This window comes from Lynx rufus, unplaced genomic scaffold, assembly GCF_022079265.1.
Source record: "Lynx rufus isolate CCGP_SWC_20201006 ecotype Redwood Valley unplaced genomic scaffold, mLynRuf1.p SCAF_5, whole genome shotgun sequence".
NCBI classification, from domain to species: Eukaryota; Metazoa; Chordata; class Mammalia; order Carnivora; family Felidae; genus Lynx; species Lynx rufus.
Genome location: NW_025814867.1, coordinates 55,058,196 through 55,071,244, shown reverse-complemented (window position 1 = coordinate 55,071,244; position 13,049 = coordinate 55,058,196). Strand labels below are relative to the sequence as shown.

Below are 13,049 nucleotides of genomic sequence, written 5' to 3'. Positions count from 1 at the left end.
GAGATCATGACCTGAGCTGAAGTCAGACACTTAACTGACTGAGTCACCCAGGTACCCTTCTGAATTCTTGATTGACAGGTTTTGTTCTCTCACCACTTTGAATATATCATACCACTCTCTCCAGGCCTGTAAGGTTTATGCTAAGAAATGCACTCACAGTTTGGGGCATTGAGGCAGTGGGGATACCTATGGGCCAATTGAGGGAATCCACTAGCAAAGAGTCCTTAGTGGTTCATGGGCAGTCTTCTTGGTGGAATCTGTGACACAGTAGGATCCACATCTCTTTCATGCTCTCCAAGAGTTCAGATTGTTGCTCTTCCAACTTTTCCTGCCCCCCTCAGTCATGGAGCTCATGACTCAGTACTCTGGATGGAGAAGAGAGAAATGAGCCTCTTTGGCAGTGTCCCACACAGCTGGGGAAGCCAGATGCTCACCCACACATTCCTTTTCCTCTACAGGAGAGATCAAAGGCCAAGAAGATTTCTCTTGGCCCTAAGCTGTGTTGCCTTGGGGTAGAAGTGATACAGATAAAATCAAACTGTTCCTCTCACCCCTTCCAATGCATCCAAACTCATGCTTTTTTTGTTTCTATGGTGTGCTGGAACTTCTCCACTGGAAACCTGGCTCTTTTGTTTGTGGGTGACTGTTGAAGACTGTTTTATGGGGGCTCCTGGACTGCAGCCCAAAAGGGGCTAGAGCCAGTTCACAGTCCACAGCTGGGACCAACATCTATATGCCTATTACGTGATGTATGGATGGGCAAAGACTCCTCCCAGATCCTGTGGCATGTGGTACTGGATCCCACAGCTTCTACAAAGGCACTCTGATGGATGCTACATTGTTGTTGTTGGGAGAAGGACACAAACTATGGGCATCTTATTCAGCCATAAAGCTGACATCACCCTCCAAACAGCCCAGCCCTTATCTCTCAGCAAGCTGAGAAATTCAAGAACAGAAAATTATTGACATCTTACCTCTTTACCATAAAACTCTTGGATACATCAACCAGCTCTTAACCTCCAGCTCCATTCCTACCTTTCAGCTTCATCTCTGTCCAATATTGCCTCTAAACTTTGAACTCTAGTTTTCTAAACTAAAACGGCCCCCTGTTTTCTATCCTATGCTTGCCCTTTGGATTTGAAATGGACTTGGCTTCTCGGATTTGATACCCTCCTTACTCTCTGGCTCCATCCACCCAGAGTTTTTACTCCAGGATGTCAAGCCTAGGCTCCCAGGATCCAATCTGTCATTATCCACTGCTACAGAACTTATCTAGAGTTCCCTTTGGGGAGAGCAGGCAAGAGTAGATGATGATTGGCCATGCCACAATTATCATGAACATAGTCAGAAGGGGAGGGTACAATTCTGCTCACTGCTGCTTCTACCACCAGCATCAGCAACACATGTCCATGTCCTGGATGAGTGAGAAGGAACAGTCTGGCTTAGCTCACCACCACCAGAAGCAACAATTGATTTATCAGGGACAACAAGGCATGACAATAGAGAAGACTACCAACTATAAGCTCCCTGTAGGGGAATCATATGTGCATCTTATTCATAACTGCTTCTTCATGGCAGGCCGGTGTATAACATGTTAGTAGGTTTTGATAAATGTGTTGAAATAATTAATCAGGAAAAGAGTGGTACTGTCTTTGATTTCCATCTCATTGTCCTTGAAAAGAATTTAAGGCAATAAACATGAATGTTCCAATCATGATGTGAGACCTTGCAAATATATAAATAGATCAAATGAGTCACATGTAGTCTTTACTCTTAAGAAGTTTATAGCTCCCTTTAAGCACAAAGGCAGACACGTTTTAGACACTATGTGTTAAGAATTCCACTACAAGTATGGATAAAGTACTATGGGCACACAGCACTGTATGGTATAGTATGTATATACATATGTAATTTATTATGTTCACGTTGGGAGCCTATAGGAAAAGAAAGTGACATTTGAGCTGGGCTTTCAAATATGAAGTATTTTAAAGAAACTTACAACAAGGATGAGACTGACCATATTAGGACTCTATGAGGAAAAGCCCCAGCCTGACAACAGAGTCAGGTTCAGGGCTGCTAGTGCCTCTCTGGTAGACAGCAAATTGCGAACAAGTAGTCTCTATCACAGAGAGTCCAGGATATATTCGAGATGTCCTAGAAGAACCCTGGGGTCATATATTGGGAACACAAGGTTTATGACAATTGCAACTCTCCCCCAAAGTTGACTAACGATCCATGCAGCTCAGCCTGGAAAATGTCTGACACTGATCAGTTTTAAGGTTCCCTCAGCTGTTTCGGGGCTATTCTGCAGGCCCTGGGAATCTAAGCCAGATGAGAATTCTGGTTCCTCAGAGAGGGCCTGGAACCATTTGAGCCATTACAGCATGGCTGGCTCTCTGTGGTCACTCCAAGAAGATACCTCCTATGGCAATTTCCTCAGCTCCTCAGACCACCAGAAATAGAGCCTCCCTGAAGACCTAGGCTGGTCTGTACATACGGATGTAGACATAAACTAGGGGATACCTTTTTACCTGCAGTACCTATAAAATCAGTAGGATATAGGTTGGGACCCAGATACTGATGCCCATATGGGAAGAAACAGTCCATGACCAGTAAAAATGTGGTGGGATGTATTAAAGCCAGAAAGTTATCTCTCTTGACTAGTTAGAAAATAGTAACTCTACAGAGTAAGAAGCCAGTTATACATAATTAAAGAGGAAGTGAGACCCCAAGCAGCTAACCTGAAGACTCTAGGAAAGTACCACAGGCTGTGAATCAGGATATTCATAGATCTCCCCAAACTTCATCAGGGCCCCAGCTGCAGCACTGCTACTTGCTGTTTGTCTGTGGACAAATCACATTTCTGTTAATTAAATAAGTATTATCCATTTAAAAAAATAAAATCTTTTTTTTTTTTTTTTTTAAAGGAGGGGTTTCTGGCTGGTTTAGTCTGTAGAGAATGCTGACTCTTAATCTTGGAGTTGTGACTTCAAGCCCCATGTTAGGTGTAGAGATTACTTAAAAAAATAAAATCTTGGGGCGCCTGGGTGGCTCAGTCGGTTGGGCGTCCGACTTTGGCTCAGGTCATGATCCCCGGTCTGTGAGTTTGAGCCCCGCATCGGGCTCTGGGCTGACAGCTCGGAGCCTGGAGCCTGTTTCGGATTTTGTGTCTCCCTCTCTCTCTGACCCTCCCCTGCTCATGCTCTGTCTCTCTCTGTCTCTCTCTCTGTCTCAAAAATAAATAAATGTTGAAAAAAAAATTAAAAAAAATAAATAAAATCTTTGAAATAAATATATAAATATTATCAACAGTATTATCATAATAGAGGAAAGAATCCATTTGCAAAGAATAAATGAGCCTCATTTAAATTATATTATGAACTAGGGATGCCCAGGTGGCTCTGTCGGTTGAGTGTCAGACTCTTGATCTTGGTTTAGGTCTTGATCTCATGTCATGAGTTTGGGCCCCACTGTGGGCTCCATGCTGGTCATGGAGCCTATTTAAGAAGAAGAAAAAAAATTATATTATGAACTAGAATTAACAACTGACAACAGTATCTTAAATAGTACAAAGTTTCAATTTCCAAGATACTTTCCCATTCATCATTATATATAATGCTTGTTATCCCTGGTGAGGTGGGCCAGTGAGACACTAACAGAGAGGCTAACATGGACCTCCCACTGTTTCACAGCAAAGCAGGAGTCAAGCCCAAGAAGACTAATTCCCAGTCCCATGGTTTCTTAATCCTGATTGTGTGGCCACCAAGAAAACCACTGTGATCCACTCATTTTACTGATTTTAATGATTTTATCCAATCATTTCCAGATTTTATCTGCAAGGTGCTTTCCAGCTGAGTTTCTCTGGTGACAAATTTCTATAGCTAACTGCTCAGTACTCAAAGCACCTAACACCTTAATACCTACTACATACTTTATGAAAATGTTTTGTGGTAGCGTTTGAAACAAATAATCATGTTTCTTCTCTTTATGATGTGTGTTTCCTTTTGTATGTAGTAAGAGGAATATAAAACAAATGAACTTTACATCAGGCTTGTCTGAAATCACAACTTGGTAAGTGTATGTTAAGGTTGGTAAGACATGCTGTTAGGGAGTTCTGAGGAACAATTCATCACAATAGACTTTTAGAAAATTCCACATATTGCCTTATTTTAAAATCTGAATTCAGGAATCAGGAAGGATGCCAGCGAGGTCTTTAATTTGTTTGCCACTGTATGCAAAGTGCCCAGTGCCCAACCCTGAGCAAGCAGGCACTCCCTCAGTGCGTGCCCACTGGTCTCCAGTGTTTCCTGGGCCAGTCCCACCCACTGTACCTCACCTCAGGTCACCAGCATGCTTACCATTATCTCCAGACATGATATGTGCCCCCTTCGCCACCCGGTGTTCCATTTGCAGCTTTGTCTTGTCCAACTTCCAGCTCTGGTTTCTGTTAGCAATTAGCATAAGCTTGAAAAGTAGCACTGGCCCACATGTTGGCTGGGTAATAAATTTACACCAAAATCACAGAGGAATAAATGGAAAATCCAGCAAAACAGCTTAATGAAACTTGGCAGCAAGCATGAAATAAAAATGTCCTGCTCCTCTTTTGAAATCTATTTTTTGAGGACACTTACAAGCTGCTGGTATTACTTGGAGTGCAGCCATAAGCAAAACCAAAGAACAGAGGAAAGGAGTAGGGAAGGAAAGAAGTTAGCTGGCCAGTAGACTCTAGGTTCACTTGGTTAGTTTTGCTCAAAACTACTAAGTCACCGACCTTTGTCATTTAGTTTAATACATTAGTCTTTTAAGAGTCTCGGGTCAAAATGGGGAGCTGGCCTGCGGTTGCAGCATCAAGCCAGTGGCTGGAGGGTATTTGAAAATGGTATTACAATGCTGCAGGGTTCAATAAACTGGGACTAATGCAAGATGATACAACATATGAGAATGATGATGTGAAAGAGGCCATAAGAAGGCTTCCTGAGAACCTTTATAACTACAGGATGTTTCGCATTAAGAGAGCACTGGACCTGACCATGAGGCACCAGGTCTTGCTTAAAGAGCAGTGGACAAAATATAAGGAGGATAAATTCTACCTTGAACCATATCTGAAAGAAGTTATTCGGGAAAGAGAAGAATGGGCAAATAAATAATCATGGAGTTGATATCTGTGGTTGCAGCTGCCCTCAAATATTTTTAAGAAGTTGGGTAAACCCGAAATGTACAATTTGGAACTATTTGAGCTGCAAATGTTATTACTTTAAATAAATGTCTATTGTAATTATTAAAAACAAATACATTAGTCTTTTAAGAATATATCTAACAGTTGAACCCAAAGAAAACTCAAAGGTTTGATATGTTAATGACAGAATTTAAGAGAGTATGACACTTGAGACTTACAGGTAGGAACTTCCTTGTAAGACCTCTTATACCCTGACACTCCTTTTAGATTTAAAAAACAAAGCTCAGGGGCGCCTGGGTGGCGCAGTCGGTTAGGCGTCCGACTTCAGCCAGGTCACGATCTCGCGGTCCGTGAGTTCGAGCCCCGCGTCAGGCTCTGGGCTGATGGCTCAGAGCCTGGAGCCTGTTTCCGATTCTGTGTCTCCCTCTCTCTCTGCCCCTCCCCCGTTCATGCTCTGTCTCTCTCTGTCCCAAAAATAAATAAACGTTGAAAAAAAAAAAAAAAAACAAAGCTCAAACTTGATTGTAAGTTTTCAATAGAAGTTCTCCCAACACTCATTCTAAAAGAAAACCACAAGATTCCATCTGTCATATTCTGACTTTACCACAGTTTACCTCTTTGGTAATCCGTAAGCTTTTCTCTGATGCCAGACTGTGCAGACTCAAATCTCAGTTCTGCCACTTACTAGCTGAACCACTTGGGGCAAAGTACTGAACCCTTCTTTTATCACTTACTAGCTGTATAACCTCGAATAAGTGATTTAAACCTCTTCTGCCTCCGTTTCCTCATCTAAATGGAGATAATACTATTACCTACCTCACAAAGTTTTTATTAAGGATTACATAAATTAACGTACATTAGGCACTTAGAATGATGCCTGACATGTAGTAAAAGCCGTTTGTCATTATTATTTCCTCTTTAGAATAGACATCCTGTAGGTCTATAATCTCAACAAGAATTGGTGATGCAAATACTAACCATAAGCCCCAGGAAGAACAGAAGATAATGAGAAAGCAATGTTAAATCACAAATTCCACATTCCATCCAGCAGTTTTAACCAGTGAGCTGCAGTTTCACTTTTTCTCCTTTGATCACCCTTTTGATCTAGAAATACAAGAAAGGTGGTGAACTTGAAAGGCAAACAGCAAGAAGGAGGAAGCGGGGGAAATAAGCTGGTGGACTTTAGACTGGACAGTCAGCTCCCTTAGTGTGGAAAGCTTCACCTGCCCCAATGCTGCTCTGACATGGTTCCACCTTTTCCTTCCCTACTTCCTGGCCACACAAGCATGGAGAAATGGAGAGAACCTTACGCTGGGACTGGCAAACTCCCAGAGCCATCAGATGTAGAAAAAAGGGCATGAATCGGAATCAGGCCTCTCGTCTGTCTGTGGCTCTGTCACACACCTTTGAGTGTCCTAGGGTGGGTCACCTGAATTCTCCTGGTTTACTTCGTCTTCAGAACGAATAGAGAAAACCTATGCTAAGTACCTCATGTGAAAATAAATTGAAATAAGGCATGTGAAAGCATTGTGAAAAGTATAAAGTACTATAAAGTTTCATTAATGACAGGATTTGAATTACTATAGCTTTCTCTAATGTTAACAGATACTATACACAAAAAAAGGTTCTATTATCAAATTAGCTTAGCAAATGCTGGGTTAAGAAAATTCACCAGATTTCTCTACTTAGGATAGTGGTCCCGAACCCTAGATCTAATATGCCTTTGGTGAAAACGTCTATCTTTGTAACACCTCCTTTACACCCTGAAACAAAATTCATAGACATATCCTACATAAACAATTTCCAAAAGGACCACCAACAACAAACTATGGATTTTAATATATAAATTCTTGGGAATAACTAAACCAAAAGACATAAGTCAGACACTTGTATGGAGAATCACGTGAATATGACAGTTCAAACGGGGCTACAAAGTTGTGCTGCATCAGTGACTCAAATACAACCAGTTGTGTTTGCTCACGATGTGCTTTTCTGAAATAAATAATTCTTGGCAAATCTCCAAACAAAATACAATCTTCCCTTGACTGACATGGTCATTCATTATAGTCCTAAGACATTCGGTGTCTATTATAAAATCAAAACTACTTTGTATTTACATGTAAAATGGAGGTACATCCTCAGCTTAATTATAAACAGATTTTTCAGCTATATGACAATAATGACAAGAGTAAGTCCCAGACAGCCAGAGATAATTCTTGCTTTTGTGGGACTGTCTGTGCAATGCAAGCTAGCTAGTGTCCATAACCTCTAGGCCAATCAGTATGACAATAAAACACTCCCAGAAATTTATAATTTATAAAATACTCCCTAGGGGACAGTACCACTCCATTGAGAATCACTGTTACAGTCTTTAACATGACAATGTGACCTATAAAGAAGGAAACAGCAGAATATGTAACAACAGAACACTTTTTTTCTCTTGCTTAACAACAGAACACTTTTCTTTCCCAAGAAAGTCAGTCTAGGAAGACTATCGTTTCACTAATCACACTTTGGGAAATATTGGTATCGATCATTTTTTAAAAAGAAGATTCAATAGAGAAAGCCTATGAAGTAACCTGCCACAAGTGAACATCAGTAAGAAGGCTCCGGAGATATGTTTTCCAGGAAAGTCTGATACTTGGCTGGACCTCTCAATTTGTTACACACTTGGGTCCTTGGGCTTTCCAAGCAATAGTAATAGACTGGCACCAAACAGAAATTTCAGGAAAAGACTTTTATTGGGGCTTATGCTCTAGCACAAGGGAGATAGCACAAAGGAAAGGGTCCTTCAGGTTGAATTCCCAAAGGCCAGGGAAAGTTTTCAAAACGGCTAAGACAGAAAAGGAGTGCAAGCTAAGCATGTAGGGGCAGGGCGAGATACATAAAGTTGGGCGCACAGGCACAATGGGTAGCATATGCTTCCTCATGCATCTCATGTCTCATTAGCATTTTAAATCTCCACCCCGGGGTGTGATATTTAGTATTATAAAGAGGGAAAAAATTGGTGAAAGGTTAGCACTGGGGCCCACCTAAGTATAGACTGGTTTGGTAGTCACCAGTCTTCACATAGTCAAGTCTCTCCTTTGGTAAGCATCCTGCTTCCACATTCCTGCAAGATGTACTGTCAAAGGGCATAGTGTTTGCGCCATCAAGGAACCTGGGTTTTGCAGTCAGGATAGAGGGAAGGTGAGTCCAGTACCTACTCTGTCTCAAATGTATTGATAATACAGGAAAAAATGTCATCTCTCCAAAAACAAGAAAGAGGGAGCTCATGGAAACTTTTCTAAGACACCCAGACATCACAGACACAGAGCCTGAGTTTCATTACTGCCATTCAGGATAAATGGTATGAAAGTTTAATATTTGGAGTCCAAGCTGTTGCTTGGAAGTCACTTTTATGGTGCTTGGGCATATTAATTCATAAATTCATTTTTCAAGGCTTGTAAATTTCTCTTATGTTCATTTCCCAAAAGGAAATGGGATTTCTAGCTCAGTCCAGTGAATGAGATGGATAATGATTGCTATTTTTTTCATCATCAATTCAATATATACAATTAAAACAATGAAATATTTACTTCCATTATTTTCCCAAACTGTAGATCTTGTAAGCATTGAAAGTTATGTTTAAATTGTAGTCTACATTTCTGGGGCGCCTGGGTGGCGCAGTCAGTTAAGCGTCCGACTTCAGCCAGGTCACGATCTCGCGATCCGGGAGTTCGAGCCCCGCGTCAGGCTCTGGGCTGATGGCTCAGAGCCTGGAGCCTGTTTCCGATTCTGTGTCTCCCTCTCTCTCTGCCCCTCCCCCGTTCATGCTCTGTCTCTCTCTGTCCCAAAAATAAATAAACGTTGAAAAAAAAAAAATTAAAAAAAAAAAAATTGTAGTCTACATTTTAGATTTTACTTCCCAAACCTAGCTCTAACTCATAACTTAATGACTATTAGAAAAATAAATGAAAGCCTCACTATTCAGGGCCTACTAAGGCTAAAAATGCCCCCATCTCTACCTAAAGTGGAAGAAACAGACTCCAGTAAATAATTCTAGAGCAATTAGGTGAATGCTATTAGCTATAGGACTACACAGCAAAAACACCTCACCCAACCTAGAGCCTCAGAAAAAGTTTCCTGAAGACTAATTAGCAGGGAGTCAGAATTACCTCCTTAATTACATGGACAATACATTTTTAAGATTTTAAGAGAAGTGTGAGAATAATGCTTCCGATTTTATAAGTACTTAGTGTGCACTGGTGCCATCTGGTGGACATTAACTAAAGCTAAAATTATTATTTTAAAGAATTTGGGGCTTCCCTCATTTTTTTCAAAAAAAAGCAGAGAAATACATTTATATTACTTTGCAAAAAAATATGTCTTATAGTTTCTGTAACTTGGGGACCAATGTATCAATTCACTCCTAGGTTTTCCCTATCAACCTAATTCAGGTCACTTACTACATGGCCACACCTCATCTTCATCCAGATTTGTGAATGGGCTAAGTTACCACATTATAGGTAAAATAAGTACTTGACAGTGGTGTAGCAAAAGAAATTCAAATGAATTGGGCAACAAAAGAGCACAAGTTATTTCCATATTTTTTTATTTTTTATTTTTAATGTTTATTTATTTTGAGAGAGAGAGAGCAAAAGAGAGAATGAGTGGGGGAGCGGCCGAGAAGACAGGGAGAGAGAGAATCTCAAGCAGGCTCTGTGATGTCAGTGCAGAGCCCAACGTGTGGCTCAAACTCAAAACCTGTGAGATCATGACCTGAGCCAAAATCAAGAGTGAGATGCTCAATTGACTGAGCCACCCAGGCACCCCTTTCCATATTTTTAAATTCATCCAAAGGTTTTTAGAGAAAAGACTTACTTAAAAAATCTAAATTATGGGGGCACCTGGGTGGCTCAGTCGGTTGAGCATCTGGCTTTGGCTCAGGTCATGATCTCGCAGTTTGTGAGTTCAAGCCCCACATAGGGCTTCCTATTAGCATGCAGCCGGCTGCAGATTCTTGGTCTCCCTCGCTCTCTGCCCCTCCCCCACCCTTTCTCTTTCAAAAATAAACATTAAAAAAAAGTCTAAATTATGGATATCAATGGTCCTGCTAAAACAAGACCCAGAGAAGCAAACCTTAAGAAGAAAGAAATTATAACTACATTAGCATTAAATATTTCTGCTTAACGAAGGACATTATTTGCAAATTTAACAAGTAATAAAATGAGATACCTGTAATGTCTGAAACCAGCAAGGGCTATTTACACAAGACCTTTCTTTAAATCAACACAAGGCAGAAAAACCAAAGAAAGGAAAGAATATGAATAAGCACTGACCAAAAAAGAAACAGAAGTATATTCAATATATATCAAATAAATATAATTAAAATGAGATACCACTTTACACCTATCAGACCAGCAAAAAAATATTTATAAAGGATATTAGCAAGGGCTAGTGAAAATGTGAGGAAACAAAAGCCCTCAAGTATTTCTGTTGGAAAGAAGTCTGGCAGTACTTAGTTAAGTATGCATGTATTCTTATTTATTTTTATTTTATTTATTTTGAGAGAGAAAGAAAGAGAACAGTGCAGAAGGGCAGAAAGAGAATCACAAGCAGGCTCTGAGCTGTCAGCACAGAGCCCAACGTGGGGCTCGATGTCATGAACCATGAGATCATGACCTGAGCTGAAATCAAGAGTCAGAAGCTTAACCAACTGAGCCACCCAGGAGCCCCTACTTATTTTTATTTTGAGACAGAGAGACAGCGTGAGTAGGGGGGAGGGTCAGAGGGAGAGAAAGAGAATCTTAAGTAGGCTCTCAAGGTGGAGTCTGATGCAGGGCTTGATCCCACAACATTAGGATCATGACCTGAGCCAAAATCAAGAGTAGGATGCTCAACCAACTGAGCCACCCGGGTGCCCCTAAGTATGCATATATTCTATAACCCAACAGTCATGTGCCTGGGTCTATCAGTTACCTATCATTGTGTAATAAATTACCCCAAGATTTAGAGGCTTAAAATGACAAACATTTATCATCTCAAAGATTATGTGGGTTAGGAATCTAGATGTGGTTTGGCTGAGTGCCTGTGAGTTTGAGTTTCTCAAAAGACTGTAGTCAAAGGTGAGGTGGGGTTACAGTTATCTCAAGTTAAGTGGAGAATTATGTTTCCAAGCTTGCTTACATAGCTGTTGGTCAGAGACATAAGTTCCCTGCCACATAGACCTCTCCATAGGGCAGTTCACAACATAACAGCTTGTTTCCCCCAGAGAAGAGACAATGAGAAATGGCAAGCAAGATAGAAGTCACAGATCTTTGGTAAACTACTCAGAGGTGACATCTCATCACTTTTGCCATATTCTATTCATTAGAAAAGAATCACTTGGTCCAGCCCATATTAAAGGGGAGAATTTAAACAAGGACATGAATATCAGGGGGCAAGGACCATTGGGAGCCATTTTAAAGGCTGCCCACCACACTGGGTATATATCCCAGAAACTCTCAACAGATCAATAATGAAACAGGAATGAAGCTGTTCACTGTAGTACTGTGTGAAAGTTGTAGGCAAATTAGATGCCCATCAATGAGAAAATAGATGAGAAGAGTAAATGTGATACAAACATATGGAAAAATAACATGCAAATGAGGAAGGATGAACCAAATTTCTATGCAGCAACATGGATACACTTCAAAAACATAATGCTGAGTGTAAAAAAGTAAAGCACAACAGACTTTATTTAAATTTAACCCATGGGGGTGCCGGAGTGGCTCCATCAGTTAAGCATCCAACTTCAGCTCAAGTCATGATCTTGCAGTTTGTGGGTTCGAGCCCCCATCAGGCTCTGTGCTGACAGCTTAGAGCCTACAACCTGCAGGCTCCTTCAGATTCTGTGTCTCCCTCTCTCTGCCCCTCCCCTACTCATGTTCTTTCTCTCTCAAAAATAAACAAATAAATAAATAAATTTAACCCACGAATGATATTATATATCTTTCAAGAATTTCAATGTATCTACATAAGAGTATGGGAGGTAGGACATATGAGACATGGGTGACAAAGGGAGAAAACAGTGGACATGATGATTTCCATGAACCAAAATAAACATGCCACAAAATGAGTATAATCAATTCAATTCTGTGGTTCTAAAGGTATTAAAAAACAAAGCCCAAAAGTAAAGACAGAAGTAAAACTAATGCATCCCTCCGTGGCTATGCTCCAGTCTCCGGTTCTCCTTCCTACAGATACCCAGTTACTGATTATAAAAGGTATATATGTAGTTGAGACACCTGGGTGGCTCAGTCAGTTGAGCATGTGACTCTTGATTTCTGCTCAGGTCATGATTCCAGTGCTGTGGGATCAAGCCCCACGTTGGGCATGGAGCCTGCTTGGGATTCTCTCTTTCTCCCTCTGCCCTTCTCTCCAGGTCATGCTCTCTCCTAAATACATACATACATACATACATAGTACTGGCTATTTAAAAAAAAAAAAATCTATGCAGCGCATATGTATCAAGTCTTTGTATACGTTAGTTACCCACTGTTTTTCACTTTACCTACCCTTCTATATGCTACTCTGAACATCAAACTATATTTCTATGCTCTCTTGCCAGGTGGCTTCTGTTAGACATGAAAGGAACTGAGGAAGCTGAAGGAAGAGAAAGGTTTGGACTCCCAATGTGTGACAGCTGTTGGCAGGCACTCTTGCTGCTACAGGAACGGAGTGATTCCAGATGAGCAGCCGGGGCAGAGGCAACACGCTTTGGTTAAGTGTCATGTCTTCGGCAGATCCAGGCCTACCTCTGAGTACAGCAAGAGGTCAACACAAATGGCTGCAGCATGTGATCTTCCTTTTCACCACTCCAGCCCCACTTGTCTTCCTTTTGGCACTTCTA

General features: G+C 40.9%; 2 protein-coding genes across 2 annotated transcripts in view; one reads left to right on the top strand and one right to left on the bottom strand.

The window, feature by feature from the left end:
- The first annotated feature begins 4,744 nt into the window (after positions 1 to 4,744).
- Positions 4,745 to 5,147, top strand: LOC124527054 (cytochrome b-c1 complex subunit 7-like). Its single transcript, XM_047100318.1, has one exon. It carries the CDS (start codon positions 4,917 to 4,919, stop codon positions 5,145 to 5,147), a length of 231 nt encoding a protein of 76 aa, XP_046956274.1. The 5' UTR covers positions 4,745 to 4,916.
- Positions 5,148 to 6,146: 999 nt separating this feature from the next.
- Positions 6,147 to 13,049, bottom strand: part of NMD3 (NMD3 ribosome export adaptor) — a 50,699-nt gene continuing 43,796 nt past the window's right edge. Inside the window, exon 17 of the mRNA XM_047098519.1 lies at positions 6,147 to 6,280. Coding sequence (XP_046954475.1) covers positions 6,201 to 6,280 — 80 coding nt within the window. The 3' untranslated portion in view covers positions 6,147 to 6,200. The remainder of the gene's footprint in view (positions 6,281 to 13,049) is intronic.

Bases quoted from the DNA above. Each gene is read 5' to 3' on its own strand.
- LOC124527054 (XM_047100318.1), top strand. From the start codon at position 4,917: ATGCAAGATGATACAACATATGAGAATGATGATGTGAAAGAGGCCATA.